Source organism: Glandiceps talaboti, chromosome 7 (genome assembly GCF_964340395.1).
Source record: "Glandiceps talaboti chromosome 7, keGlaTala1.1, whole genome shotgun sequence".
In the NCBI taxonomy this organism is placed as follows: Eukaryota; Metazoa; Hemichordata; class Enteropneusta; family Spengelidae; genus Glandiceps; species Glandiceps talaboti.
In genome coordinates this window covers 19,609,842-19,625,999 of record NC_135555.1, presented here as the reverse complement: position 1 = coordinate 19,625,999, position 16,158 = coordinate 19,609,842, and the positions used below count along the sequence as shown (strand labels likewise).

The 16,158-nt window shown below is 35.9% G+C and overlaps 1 protein-coding gene across 1 annotated transcript in view; it reads right to left on the bottom strand.

Annotated features, from left to right (window-relative positions):
• LOC144438063 (uncharacterized) overlaps positions 1-10,038 on the bottom strand; it is a 38,395-nt gene extending 28,357 nt beyond the window's left edge. The window contains exons 1-5 of the mRNA XM_078127095.1: positions 9,972-10,038; positions 5,401-5,676; positions 3,286-3,723; positions 2,273-2,406; positions 1,668-1,814 (exon numbers count right to left, since the gene is read on the bottom strand). Of these exons, the coding sequence (XP_077983221.1) occupies positions 1,668-1,814; positions 2,273-2,406; positions 3,286-3,723; positions 5,401-5,676; positions 9,972-10,038 (1,062 nt within the window). The remainder of the gene's footprint in view (positions 1-1,667; positions 1,815-2,272; positions 2,407-3,285; positions 3,724-5,400; positions 5,677-9,971) is intronic.
• Positions 10,039-16,158: the final 6,120 nt, after the last annotated feature.

Here is a 16,158-nt window from a genome sequence, read left to right as displayed (position 1 = left end):
TACTTCATGATGACATCATCTATGCACATTTACAACATTTTCAAAGAACAACAAATTGTAAACACATCTGATCTGGCTCGTCTGCAACTATGACTGTAAGCAGCAGCCAAAGCAGTGAATATTTTGCTTGATTTGTCGAAACATCGTCTCTGAGAAAGACTCTAAAAAGAAACAGGCCAGTATAGCTTTAATGTGATAGGTCAAAATTAGTATCTAAAATAATACCCCAGTTACAGCCAGTGTAGCTTTAATGTGATAGGTCATAAATTAGTATCTAAAATAATGCCCAAGTTACAGCCAGTGTAGCTTTAATGTGACAGGTCGTAAATTAGTATCTAAAATAATACCCCAGTTACAGCCAATGTAGCTTTAATGTGATAGGTCGTAAATTAGTATCTAAAATAATACCCCAGTTACAGCCAGTATAGCTTTAATGTGATAGGTCGTATATTAGTATCTAACATAATACCCCAGTTACAGCCAGTGTAGCTTTAATGTGCTAGGTCGTAAATTAGTATCTAAAATAATACCCCAGTTACAGTCAGTGTAGCTTTAATGTGATAGGTCCTAAATTGGTATCTAAAATAATACCCCAGTTACAGCCAGTGTAGCTTTAATGTGATAGGTCCTAAATTAGTATCTAAAATAATACCCCAGTTACAGCCAGTGTAGCTTTAATGTGATAGGTCCTAAATTGGTATCTAAAATAATACCCCAGTTACAGCCAGTGTACCTTTAATGTGATAGGTCGTAAATTAGTATCTAAAATAATACCCCAGTTACAGCCAGTGTAGCTTTAATGTGATAGGTCCTAAATTAGTATCTAACATAATACCCCAGTTACAGCCAGTGTAGCTTTAATGTGATAGGTCGTAAATTAGTATCTAAAATAATACCCCAGTTACAGCCAGTGTAGCTTTAATGTGACAGGTCGTAAATTAGTATCTAAAATAATACCCCAGTTACAGCCAGTGTAGCTTTAATGTGCTAGGTCGTAAATTGGTATCTAAAATAATACCCCAGTTACAGCCAGTGTAGCTTTAATGTGATAGGTCGTAAATTAGTATCTAAAATAATACCCCAGTTACAGCCAGTGTAGCTTTAATGTGATAGGTCGTAAATTAGTATCTAAAATAATACCCCAGTTACAGCCAGTGTAGCTTTAATGTGATAGGTCGTAAATTAGTATCTAAAAAAACCACCCCAGTGACAGCTAGAGTAGCGTTAATGTGTCATATGATTAGCATATTATTTTGATTAGGTCATAAATTGTAATATTTTTAATTAGGTTATAAATTATTATCAAAATCTGTAGTCATGCGAATTCTTATAGAAACTAATAATGATAACGAAGGTGATGTCATGTAAGTTGTGACGTTTACATGTGTTTATTTTGTGGTATATTCTTTGGTATATTCTTAGTGTTGGCGTTCTGTACAGGCATAAAGGCGATGAATACGTAATGACGTAAGTTTATTTCGAGAAACACAATGTCATTCTATCAGAATGGTAACCCTCTCTATATCTGACAGCTTAAGTCTTGAGGTGCGTGAGTGTCAACGTTGTGTACTCAAGGTATTGTATGAGTGCTTGTCATACTATCTTTAGCGAGGGAAAATGCATTGGAAACATCAACGGACTGAAAATAACTTTCTATACATGCGTACCTCTAACATCTTTTTTAGTCCAAAGTCGATCATCATATTAGAGTGGCCGCTGATAAGAAATACGCCATCGGTATACTCTCTCCAATGCCTGTATACATAATTGGTTGTGATTTCTGTTTTCCCACACCCACCAAGTCCATGTAGAATCTGATAACAAATACAAAAAGGCAAACATCACGTATAGTTAGTCTATGATTGTTCTTGGTATCTAGTGTTCTTATAGTGGTCTACACTCAAGGTAGTTTGATTTGTGTTGAAACTATGCGAGTAAAATGTTATTACACCATCGGTAGTTCGATGTACATTTGTTTTATGACTACAGGGTTTACGTATCCTTTGACGCTCTTTTGTGATTTTAGTAATCTTGTTATAAAGAAAGAAATTGTACTCGATATATTTGTAGCCCTTCATTTGTTTCCATTGTTAGCGCCGACTTGCATTTCCGAGCAACAACACGGCTCCTTTTTGGTTTGATAAAGTGGTGTTCATTATAATGACTATGTTCGTCTACTTTTCCACATAACACACATACATTTTCATTCGAACCATATCACATTACTCGCACCATGATGTTAAAATATTAATGTGATTTGTCATTTACTTACCTGAATAAGAACTCCTCTGAACTTGTCTTTTCTACTAGCACAGGTTTGGTATTTCTTGTATACCGTATCCAAACATCTTTCATGATCCTCACCAGAGAACAAATTGTTTGGTTGACGCAATGCCACAGTTAATCCTAAAATATAACAAATATAAATAACCACGACTGTTTCACTTCTCAAATTTTTCGAACATCATTTGCGACGAGTTAGAGTCAGTCTATACCTAAAAGCTAACATTCCACTAATATTAGTCCATATACAAACCAATTGCAAATTACTGTCTTTGGACAGAAAGTATAGTATAAACACCGGTCGTTCTACGTCACGACAACATGTGTCTACGTCACTGGTGCCGCGGTGCTCAAAATATAAGTCGAAACGTTTCATATTAGATTGTATTTTCCGATTTTTCATAAATTATGCTTGAAGAGGTAAGCCAGCCCTTTATTATTCCCGCCGTTGTTCTTCATTCAGCTGAAAAATATTCATAAACTATTTTTCGTATTTTCCAAAAATATTGGGGAATAAAGTCTTATTATACCTCACACCAGTCAAGTTGAATGCGACAGATCAAAGAATGTGACAACAACGTGTGTCGTTATCATTGGTTCGGTTGTGCGGTACTCAAACTATCACCGTTAAAAAAACGTTGTTTTTTTCATAAATACTGATTGTAAAGATACAATTATTCTGAATATATTCTTCATTAGCTAAAGCTAGGAAATATAAATACCAAGTTTTTGACACTACTCAGTTTCAAACTAGTAGTGACAAGGCCCCTCAGGTCACTCGTATTTTCCTCGAATGAAGTATGGACACCGGTGTCTAACTATTACGACAAGTGTTACAAAGTTAGTGTATACATTTCTGTATAATATTAATATTGCAATCGAATTGTATAGAACTAATTATTAACTACTTTCAATTTACACTAGTGGTATTCAATACGTTTACTACTGCCAGATACATATGATACCAAATACTAATTTTTAACAAAAATCCCAAAATATTACCTTGAAAAGGATTGGCTGGAATTCGAAACTTCACCCACACAAAGATTGCCAACACTGCTCCAGTGGTTACTGATACTAAACAACAAACCGTGTTGTTTGCGCCGCTGATGACCGGAATACAAGTTACGATCACGAATACTAGTATAGCGACAAAGAATAGTATTGGATTAGGTTGTTGTCTGTCGTCTGTGTGTTTCATTTCATCAGTTGAGACGATATGCCTGTTACGGAGAGATATCTGTTGAGTTGCCATGGAACCATGTACGGCTTGTTCATCACGTGATGTCTGCGTGACTGTACTGTGTAATCGACTTCTTTGGTGGTGTTGGATACCAAACGAGTGTACAGTACCAATACCTGCTTCACCTGACTCTGTAACCACTGTCTTCCCAGCCTTTGAAAGCTCAGTTTCTTTTGAAGGTTTAAATACATCACTCTCTAGAATAAAATTAAGGAGAGTATTAAGGAAATTGTAATGCAAACACATTTAACTCATATAGGCCACATAATTTGTCATTCGCTAATGCTCTTGTCCTGTTGCTCTTCTGAAATACTGCAGAAATATCGAAGGATCGCTGAAAGATTGTGTGTATCATACACATTTTATATTTCCCAAGAAGTAAATAGATAAGAAACAGTCTTCCCACATACCAGTCATTACAAATACAAACAGCACCACACTACTACCGACTAGTACACACTGTATGTGTACACACATGTCACCAAGGGGAACCATGCAAGCGGGCTCAAGTTCAATTTGTATGTGTTAAAGCCTGGGCATGCAATGTGATGAAATGCTTGCAGGTATATACGCTTTATCAAACCAACTAGCCTGTAAGCCTTTTTGACGATGTCCTGAATGTGCAACTCCCAGCTTAAATAAGTTGAAAGGACAACGCCAAGATCTTTGACTTGGTTTACACGGTCGATTTTGATGCCGTTGTCTTAAAAAACTTGGAGTCGTCTGCATACAGCAAACACTCAGACGACTTAAGAACATCAGGAAAATCGTTAACATACATACTAAAAAGGAGCGGACCCAAGATGGAACCCTAAGGTACACCTGATATAACATTTTGCCATGTAGACGAGGTACCTCCAATGACAACACGCTGTTGTCGATTATTTAAATAAGAACGAAACCATTCGAGAAGGCATCCACTAATACCATAGGATTTTAACTTGTGTATGAGAAGCAGATGGTTAACAGAATCAAATGCTTTCATCACATTGCATGCCCAGGTTTTTATGAGGGACTTTGTTATTGGTTAGAATTTTGTAATTGATCAACAAAGACATGCTGTTAATAATTGCCAGTCTAACCTCCTTATTCACTTCCTTCTTATCGCTCATGCTACCCTTGAATTGAAGAAGCCTGTTTCTTATCTATCTAATTTTTTCTCGAAGAACATACGCAGTCTTTCGGCGATATTAATTTGTGGTGTATGCTTCAACCAATATACTCACACGTACATATGTCTACAGGTATCCTATCCAGGGTGACTATCTCTGGTGGGATATCAGGGTAGTAATCATTAAATGCCTCACTCACTCACTCACTCACCCACCTCCCACCCACCCACCCAACAACCCACCCACCCACCCACTCGCTCGCTCGCTCACTCACTCACTCACTCACTCACTCACTCACTCACTCACTCACTCACTCACTCACTCACTCACTCACTCACGCAGAACAAGCCCAGAATGATTTCAGCAGACCTCCATTAGTTATCTTACACTATAATTATTCTTGTATCGATGGTAATTTCTCCTATCAATTTCCTCTCTTGTTTACACCGTTATACTTTTTTAAATTTTATTCCACTTTGACCTTTTCCGACCTTTCTCACTTTGCCTGACATCTGACGAAGTAAGAATGGTGTATGCCTCGCCTACGAACATTATTATACTTAATGTCAATAGTTAATCCAAGGAGCGCTTGCAAATCATTCTACTCGTATTTCAAAGATTAACACGATGACACCTAACTACTCATTAACTATCTGTAATAGAAGTAAACTCCGTTAGGGTTCAAGCTCGAGCACAGACAAGTAAGACTTGTCTGTGGTTTGAGTAAAGGTTAACACGGATATCTACAGAAAAAGTTCATACCTTCGAAAAACTTTTCGGCCGCCCTATGTAAGCCAACATGTCCCAATGTATTTGCATACCAGTAATCCGATGCATTATCTCCATTTATATCAATCCATCGACGTACTATCTGATACTTAAACTCCTGAAAATTGTTAGACCATTCATACTCAATATCCTGTAAATCACTCTCACTGTTCAGGAGATGCCGTCCAAACCTACGAATTGACTTAGGGTTAAGTTCTCTGATAGCAGATATGTACCTGGTTGGCACTACATCGTACGATCTTAATGTATCTGTTCAAGGGACAAAAAGAAGAAAGATCTGTTTAAAAAGTATAAGAAAAAGAATTTATACTAGCACATATTTTTTATCAAGCTTGTTGATATATAGCTTTCATTTTTAATGAGTCATTTGCATAATTAATGATATTCAGTAATATATGAAGATTGCAAGCTTCAGTGTCCATATATGCAAGTTGTACGTACATTCATGATACTAGTGTAACGTCCTCATAAAGCATATTGATGTAGCTACTAGTTGTAACGAGTCACATGCATAATTAATGATTTCCAGTATTATCCGATATCTTAAAAATGCATGCTTCATATTCGATAATATTTGGTACATACAGTGATGATAAAAAAGTCTACGTGCCATATAATTAAACAATAATGTACGCCCTCCCAGCCCATAATGGTCGAAAGCAAACTTTGAACGACATAATGGGCGAGGCGAAAGCCGAGCCCATTATGGAGTGCAAGGTTTGCTTGAGTCCATTATGGACTGGGAGGGCGTACATTATTGTTATTATTTTATAGTTTTGCCAATTCCAGTGAATTTGTAGACCGAGAAATGCAAAACAACGTATAATATACACAGCGCTGAACATCGTCTGCCATGTTCGGCCCGGAAACTGAATACTAATCATAGCGACACACGTACGTACACGTACACACACATATACACTTCAATGAACTGCTGTTAACACAAATTTGTTTCATGAATGCGTTGTATTTTTAAACAGTGGAAATGACAATCATAAGTAACAACATACATTTCGAAAAAATACCTAGTCGTGTGAAGAAACAGAACAAATAAGCTTGTATTGTTATGCTCGTTTCGGGGCCGCGATGCCCAATAACGGAGTACATTATCAGTAATAATGTACAGCGATGACGTCACAAAATTCACTGAAATTGGTAATGCTATAATATAATGTTGGATAATGTAAGGTAGCTTTTGAACGTTCATACAATTTTACAAGGGTGAAAAAAATCTGCCTTCAAAAAAGTATATTTGACAATGTATACACTAAGGTGGATTCATCGTACGAGTATACATTAGATTATGATTTGGTTGGCATCAAGGTCATCAGACCCATTAAAAGATCACATAGATAGACGCAAAATGTAATGAAGACAAATGGTGTCCTAATTTGTTACGGATTATATCATAAACATTTGCTATGAAATTTAAAATTAAAAGCAAAATTTGATGATGCATGCAATAATTAGTAAAAGTATGAGAAAGTTGACATGGCTACCCCAACAGAAAAGAATTTGATAGGAAACCGAGTGATAATGAGCACACTGTGTTTAGAAATGAGACTATGATAATTTTGAGTAACGTTACTCAGAAGCAACACAAGTTTTTAGCACAACTGATAGGTTCAGTAGTGCTATAGGCATGGCAAGAGTGTGTGTGTGTGTGTGCGCGCGCGTGTGTAAACAACTTAAAGTAAAAAATACAGCCAATGGCGTTGTAGCACAACTGTACAGTTTTTTACAAATGTTTATCCATATACTAGTCCATGCTAACAATAGGTGTTCATTTGCTGAATGACTATCCAGTTGCCTATCCAACCATGTTGCTATCTTTGCGATATACGCAGTCATTTGGCTGTTGCTATGGGCGTGGTCATGTTGCTAGATATATTTGCACACATTTTTGAATGTTTTGTTCACTTGTTTATGAATTCCTGATATTATCTTTGCAATAAATGTGACCATTTGGCTGTTGCAATGGGCATGGTCTGTTGCTAGGCACATTTGCATATTATTCATTTGTCTTTCAATTCATGTTGTTATCTTTGCAATATACGTGATTATTTGGCTGTTGCTATGGTGTGGTCTTGTTGCTAGACATATTTACCTACATTTTGTGAATGTTTATTCAATTGTCTATTAATCCCCGTTATCTTCGCAATATATGTAATCATTTGGCTGTTGCTTTGGGCTTAGTCATGTTGCTAGATATATTTGCATACATTTTTGTATGTTTTTGTTCACTTGTGTATGAATTCCTGATATTATGTTTGCAATAAATGTGATCATTTGGCTGTTGCTATTGGCGTGGTCATGGTTGCTAGGGATATTTGCATACATTTTTTGAATGTTTACTCACTTGCCTACCAGATAATGTTATATTTGACCGAAATATACTGCGATTTGGTTGTTGCTAAGGAGGTGGTCATGGTTGCTAGGGCCATTTGTGTCCAAATATTTGCAAAATCTGTAATTCTAGGAACATCTCACCAAGTTTGTTTCATTGGTCAAGTACTTTTTGAGATATAATTTTTTGACCAAAAATCACATTGTTTTACCCAAAACCCACATCGCTGATGCAATCATTTTCATTTTAACAATATTTCAACTAGACGCCAGAAGTAACATGACCACCGAATATCAAAGCAATCAATGCAGCAGTCTTTTACTTTAAGTTGTTTACACACAAAGAGACACTTTACCATGCCTATCGCACTACCGAACCTTATCAGTTCAGTTGTGCTAATTAAAAAAAATGAAAGCAAGTATGCCTAGCAACATGACCACACCCATGATTGCGTATATTGCGAAGATAAAAACAGGGCTTGATAGGCAACTGGATAATCATTCAACAAATGAAAACCTGTACCTAGCATGGATCAGCAGGTGGATCAACAATTTATAAACTGTGCAGTTCTGCTACCACGTCATTGGCGCTATATACTGAATTAGTAGTCATGGCCAAGTATCCGTATTATAATAGTCGTCAATAAACATTGGAAACAAAATCCTACAGTACTTAAATATTTAAATATTGATCTCGCCCCCCCCCTTTAATACACATATCGAAATAAAGGCATCCTTGAAAATGAAAATGTGAATTTATCAATGGACATCTCATCACACAGGTACTTTGAAATATTACTACTCAAAACGTAGACATAAAAAAGGTTGACTTTGAAATACTGAAGGCATAATAGCAACTATAATATTGATCATAACTTACATTCAAATCATTCATTGTCAGTATTGTTTACATTGATTTATACACATCACAGAGAAAGTGCAAATTTAACGGCTTAAGTACACAAATTATTTTAAAACAAACTTCCTCCTGTCCATGCTATAAGCCAGGTTTGCTAGTAGTAGTATTGTACACTTTCCACTTTGTCATAATGTGCTGGGTTTGCTAACTGTTTGATTTTATTACACATACTTCCGTCTTCCTTTACTACGGATGCAGAACCCGTTGGAGAGAAATATGGGAGACGGTCGTAATCGCCCATTTATGACCATCTCCCATATAGGAAAACATATAGTAATTCTTGTAGTTGATAATGATTTTTAATTACTCTCTTGTTAATGCTTGTCAGTATTTATTTATTTGTTTATTTATTTATTTATTCATTGTTTGTTTTCGTTAACATAACGAACTAAGACTGATTGCCCTGTGATCTGAGTGTATGGCAATTCTATTAGAAACCCTGTACCACTTTGTGTTATGCAAACCGTTCCAGATATATGCTACGCAATAGAATAGAATGTGGTTTGCATAATGGCGGTTACTACGCAACGATGAGTTTAGTATTGTTGTAAAGAATAAGAATCATAAAGCGAAATTCGTTTCTAGAAGGCTAAGCTTACATGTATGTGGTGTAAGTAAATATTAGGGTTCGTCTAGTTCCTGACGACCGTGTTTCGATTTTTACACTAGTGTAGTGTAAAATCGGAATACGGTCGTCAGTAACTAGACTAGGCCAGGGTACACGCACTTAACATCATAAAAAAATATCAATTTTCAAACGCGCTCAATGATCGAATGATTGTATTTTTGATCCCCATTGATAAATGTGAATCATGGAGGTACATGAGTAAACAACGGTAAATTGACTTTTTAGATTGTCGTAGTATCGATCGACTGTATAAAAATGGAGGAAATTGATAGCCTTCCTGAACATATACAATAAATTTAGACATTCCCTCTAAAGTGGTAAAGCAACCGAGACAGTTCCAGCCCGCTGAATTGTTAATACTTGTGAAGCCGATTGCAAAAAGATGCCATTTGTGTTTGTGGCTGCTGATGCTTTTTGCAGCTGCAGGTGTTATGTACAGTCTCAGGTACAGAGCAACAAGTCTTGCGCGAAGATGAATAAACAGACCTCTGCGCATGTAGAGTGTGTTTTCACTAAAAAATTTCAATTGTAAAATACAATGCACCTTAAAAGACTATAAGTGCTATACGTTTTTCCCGTGAAAGGTGTAGGATGAAACATCAATAATTCGCCATTTACCGCTAACTTGGTCAAAACAAACTGTTCACTCACCTCCTGCGTCCTCAGATGGCCCATTTTCACTTGTTTTCCTGTCTGGGGGTGACACTCCGAACGCCATGATAATATTGAAAAAAATAGCCGTCGTCAAGTTATGAAATGATCTTTACCAAAACGGCATTAACAAAGCACATTGCATGTTTTCAATTGAAACTAAATGGCGCATACACATCATATTGCATACACGGCTTGTGCAGACAGATACAATCAACACTGACTGCAGTGAATGCCGTACCTCAGACCAACTCCAGGGTCTGGGTCTATTATGTATTCAAACTCCTGACCCCGGGTAGTTCATATGCAAATATTGAGAACGTGTGCAAGGAACCGTTTCACTGATGTACACACTACAATGGTTGTAAACATTAAAGTGGGAATGACGTTGACTATATGTTATTTGTTATTCATCTCACCGCCCCAATATGCATATTAAAATAATCTTTAATCTCATTGTCTTATAGTGAAATCTGTTCAGTTAATGTACCAAAAATTAATTATGTTATGGTTATCTCTTTGTCGGAAAGGAAACTATAGTTATGGTGGACATATTCAAAAAATTATTTGAAATATAGAGAAAATAATATTAGAAATCCGGAAAATCGCTAGAACAAAATTAACTATTCGTCCTGTTCCTCGTGGTAAAACTATGGAGGTATAAATGGACACATCTATGGTAAAACATAGCAATAAATAGTTCTTGTGTCACAACCTAGGGTTCTTATTATTTACAAGTAATGTTCAGATCAACAGTGTTTCCTGGCTTTACAACGGCTAGCCCTACTTGTGTGGGTGTACATAGTGTAGATTGTGCTCCGGGTTGCACTGTTATGTTGTCGAGTGAGTCATGGACCCACACACGCCATAGCAAGCTGGGCTATACAGCAGCTTTATATACTGGCTATGACATGATTGTTAATATGTAAGTTTATTTAAGTTCATGTTCATGTTGTATTTGAAAATATTGAACCCCCCCCCCCTGCAATTCATACACAAAACAATCCATCCCCTTCTCAGCTTCTGACAAATAAAAAAAAAACAATGACCCCCCCCCATCTGTTGACAAGAAACACTCTTTTTGTTCTTGCAAAAGACACTCTATTCTCAAAGCATAATACTGCACACTGCATCGTTAATTTTACATGTTACATTTTCAGTAATTTTAAGTGTATCTGGTAAATTTCTAACCAAAATCCACTGTTTCACATGTATAAAGCATCTGTTGACAAGAAACACTCTTTTTGTTCTTGCAAAAGACACTCTATTCTCAAAGCATAATACTGCACACTGCATCGTTAATTTTACATGTTACATTTTCAGTAATTTTAAGTGTATCTGGTAAATTTCTAACCAAAATCCATTGTTTCACATGTATAAAGCTATAGTTTAGTAACCAAAAGTTATAGGATATCTCTTAGACTGATTGAACTATTAATATTGATTAATTCAGCTAATTATCAAGTACAATATTATAAATGGAGTTAATATACTTGTAAATCCATGTCAATAACTGTCACACATAATGATGTACTTGCATCATATAATGAATTGTTTACATCATATAAAGATATGTTCACATCATATAGTCAATAATTATATAATTTTCTTTAGACTTACCACAACTGCGGCTTTCCATACATGTACACGTTTGCACTCCTCAAGGCACTTGTTTGTCCTGTTCATAATTGTTCAGTTTAATCATGGCACTGACTCAAAATGCCACCCCACCCCCCATTCATTGACCACACTGCTAATTTTATCCAAAATATTTTTGAAAGGTTTTGAATAATGAAATGTGATAAATGCCATTGTTTCAAAACAGAAATTAAAAAATGTCATAAAAATATTTTCTGTACTACAGGAGTTTCTAAACTAGATTACTAATTCAATTCACTTACTATTGGCTATGTTGTCCAGTATATTGCTGGTAACATGATAGCCTTGAAAATAAATACCTTCTAATACCAAGGAAATGTAATATTATGATCTGCTGACACAATTTTACTCGCAGTATACAGTCACTCAATGTGGATACTAGATATACCAGGTGAGATGTAATATCTAATTTTCCTCCTAACTTTGCACCGTGTCAGTACTATAGAATTCCTGGCTTCAGTAAGCCCTTTACTAGATCATCATCAAACAAGTCTGTGTTTATAACTTTGTTTATCAGTCATTCACATAATATATATTCTCCAAGAATCCGATTAACATTGTGTTCATCTTGGAATATATTTCTTTCTTGGTAGTTTATGGTGGAAAACAATAGCAAGACAAAAGGGGGTTTCACATGTAGCCTGGTAACATGTATTAAACTTGGTGATGGTCACAGGTATCAGAGAAGAAGTGAAACACAAACACAGAAAAGTAATCTTTGATAAGACGTAGTTTGCACCATAGTTATGCCAAGTAACAGTTCAATAGTTTCTACATGTACGATAGATCAACACATTAGGGGTGAGATCAGTACGTAAAAAACTTATTCTTTTAGTAAGGCCTCAGAACCCCTTTCCCATCCCCTTCTAACTAAATTGGTAAAATTTTTGTACACAGCACAATCAATTTCAAATCAGTATGTAGTATTATGTAGTGCTATGAATACAAAGCCAGTATGTAGTGAGGAAAAATAGCTCTTTTATATGCACAATAAATGTATATTAGTGCCATGCATGACAATATTTTCACCATTTTTCAATCAGACTTTTATAGAATTGTTTGTATTGGGGTACAAAACAGATTTCATTATAAAAGACCTCCTCTCACCCCCAACCTACACTTCTTCACAAATGAATCTACCCAGTTGTGCAAGCTTAGGGGCTTTGGCCTAGTTATGATATTAAATGTATGGACATTTTAAGTACAGGAGCGTGGCTCATAATTTTGTTTAGTTGAAAACAAGGTGACCTCCCCCCTTTATTCACTTCGTAAAAATGACGACCCCCCTTCTTTGAGTCCCAAATTAAGGTGACCCCCCTCTGATTTGCCCCCCCCCCCCCCGTCATAAAAACTTTTCGATCCCTACTACAGACCTGGTATATATTGTACACTCACATGTGTGAGGCTCCTCTGTATTTGTTTATTTTGTATTTGATGTTTTCTACGCTTGTATGTAATATAACGACCCATCACACTAACCCCGGGTCCGTTTCTCCTGTTAAACATGAACCCACCGTTACTATATAGTTAATGTGAGGTATGTTGGTACTTCAATATCTTATGATTTTAATGAGCCTTCACAGGTGGGTGGGGGTGGAATTCAATCGACGCCATTGTGCTAAAAAGTGATCCTCACTCACTGTTCCTTTCTCTAAGCTATGGCCCTCCCCCTGTTAAAATATTGTTCCACCACTGCCACAACATTGAACATTTTAGAGTTACCGGTTATTTCCCCAACTACCACCACTGGTGTAAATTTGTTTGAAAATGGCAATGTATTAATTAATACCTGTGTTTGGATGTCGTTGGCTTAGCTGAAGGCCAGAAAACTAACATCCAAACACTAGATGTGCATGTCACACTCCCGATACTCACCTAACTTTAAAGTTTCCATCTCAATATTGGGTATATTTATGTTCATTGATCTCTATTCAACGTTCTAAAATAGATTTTGAAACTATAAAATATTTATCAGACATATTACAATCATTTCCGTAAGCAGACACCTTACCATGTTAGGTCTAAAATACCACAAATATCATTTTAGTCAAACTACTTCCACCTAGATACCATGGCATTCCATAGGGTACATATATTACAAAAAATATGGACAAGTCTGTACAGTACAATCATGACGTCTGATAAACTACTCTGGCCAATTGGGTATTACATATTAATGTTTTTTTTTATTTGTATGAATTCTCATGTGTAATTTCATATTTGAAATTTGAGTAAAATCAGATATCATTTATCATTTGTATGGCGTCTCATGTGAACATTTAGATTAGTTACTTGGTGAAAACTTTTACCACATTCCTTACATACAAATGGTCTTTCATTTGTGTGGATTCTCATGTGTACTTTCACATGACCACTATGAGTAAAACTTTGACCACACTCCTTACAAACAAATGGTCTTTCCTTTGTATGGATTCGCATGTGTACTTTCAAATCACTACTTTGAGTAACACTTTTACTACACTCCTTACATACAAATGGTCTTTCTTTTGTATGGGATCTCATGTGTCTTTCCAAAACAGAACATCGAGCAAAACATTTATCATACTCCTGAAATGCAAATCGTCTTTCATTTGTGTGGATTCTCATGTGCTTTTTCAGATCACCATTTTGAACAAAACTATCACTACACTCTTCAAGTACAAATGACTTTTCATTTGTGTGCATTCCGTTGTCATCTCTTATATCACCATACCCTACACAATGTTCCTCAGAGTTTGGCGGAGACTGTTCATTGCTAATAATATCACTATTTTCACATGCAATTGTAGTTTGTTGAGAATTCTGGCTCTCATTCATCACTAACACATCACAGTCACTTCTTGTACTATACTCTATACAATGCTCCCCAGTGTCTTCTTCAACCATGACTTCATCCAATGTAACAAGTCCATGTTGACAAAGACAATCTATTACCATGAATTTATCTGTTGACACAAGGAATAAAGATGTTTGTGAAGTAACTCACAGATCACACATGTAAATCAAAATTGTTAAAAAGGCAGTGATCATCTGAAAACTATATTACGGGGTTCTCATTTAGCCAGTTTAGTTGACTCTGAGTTGACTCTACTCTTACCGAACCTAAAAAAGTAAAGAAGAACAGTAAATGTCCACTCTGAATAGGGTTAGATTTAGTAGGTCAGGTACAATACGAGTTTAGGGTCGACTTATCTTTTGTGTCTGACACACAATTCCATTTGATTATGTAAGTGTATAGTTTCCTATATAAGGAGGGTTCCAGGGTTAAAGTACAGGGTTGCTGCTAAATGATTGGACTAAATGAAGGCTATGCTAATATTATATTGGATGACTTTGGTATGTGATCTGTGTCAGGTACAAAAATCCAGTGTGACTAGACTCCCAAATCCAGATTATTAGTTTTAGTACTTTGTGACGCCTCAGAGTGAAACTCATGTTTGTAGTCTGAACATAGTATATGTCACTAGCCAATTTCATCCATAAATGTGATATATATGAATGCAAAAGTGTAACAAACAACCATGATTCAGACAACCTCATAACAGATATGAACAATACCCTGGTAGACACACACATGACATCACATGGATAGCAGAAACTAAATGATGTGGTAAAAACATAAGAATTATGCATGCTTTGGCAAAAAAAGAGAGAGGATTGTTGCTGGTCAGGACAGTTTGTCTAAAATGGTACGACAACATGATTTTTAAAATTTTTTTTTAACAAACATGTCACTCAGTCTACTATTTATGTCAGTTAAGTTACTAGGTCTTTTTATTTAGTACGTTAGCATGAGTGTGTGTGGGGTAGGTGTCATTTGCTTGTTCATGATTTGCTCTGCAGTTGCCTTCACTGAATTGGGCAGGGTTATTTTCGGGTTTCCTCATGGATCTGCAGGCTGTATGGGCTGGCCAAACATGAAAAATAAAGACTGACACAAGGGTATTTAAATGATGCACACACTGAGCAGAAACAATTATCTTTTCTTGGCTACTTAACAACCAGTTTTTTAATTTACCCCGAATGTTGTGAACCATTTGTGTATTGAAGTAAAGATCTCTACATAAACCTTCACTGAAAAATAGTATCAATGGCTCTGTAGCACAACTGTCCAGTTTGTGATAATCACATTCCAATTCATCCTTGTTGCTATCTGAGCACTATGCACCATCACTTTAGTGTTGATATGCATGAACAGTTTTTTAGTTGCTGGATGACTACATGTCATTTCATTAAATATTTATCAACTTGCCTAACTCGTCCTGTTGGTAGTTTTGCCATATACACCATCAGTTGCTATGTGTGTGGTCTTGTTGCTAGGACAGTAGGTATATATATATATATATATATATATATATATATATATATATATATATATATATATATATATATATATATATATATATATATATATATATATATATATATATATATATATAGGAAGTCAGTGGTAAGATTTGTCCGTAGTACAGTGCTCGATACGTCTGCACGCAGAGCGGAGTATATGTTGAGGGTAGAAGAAAATCAA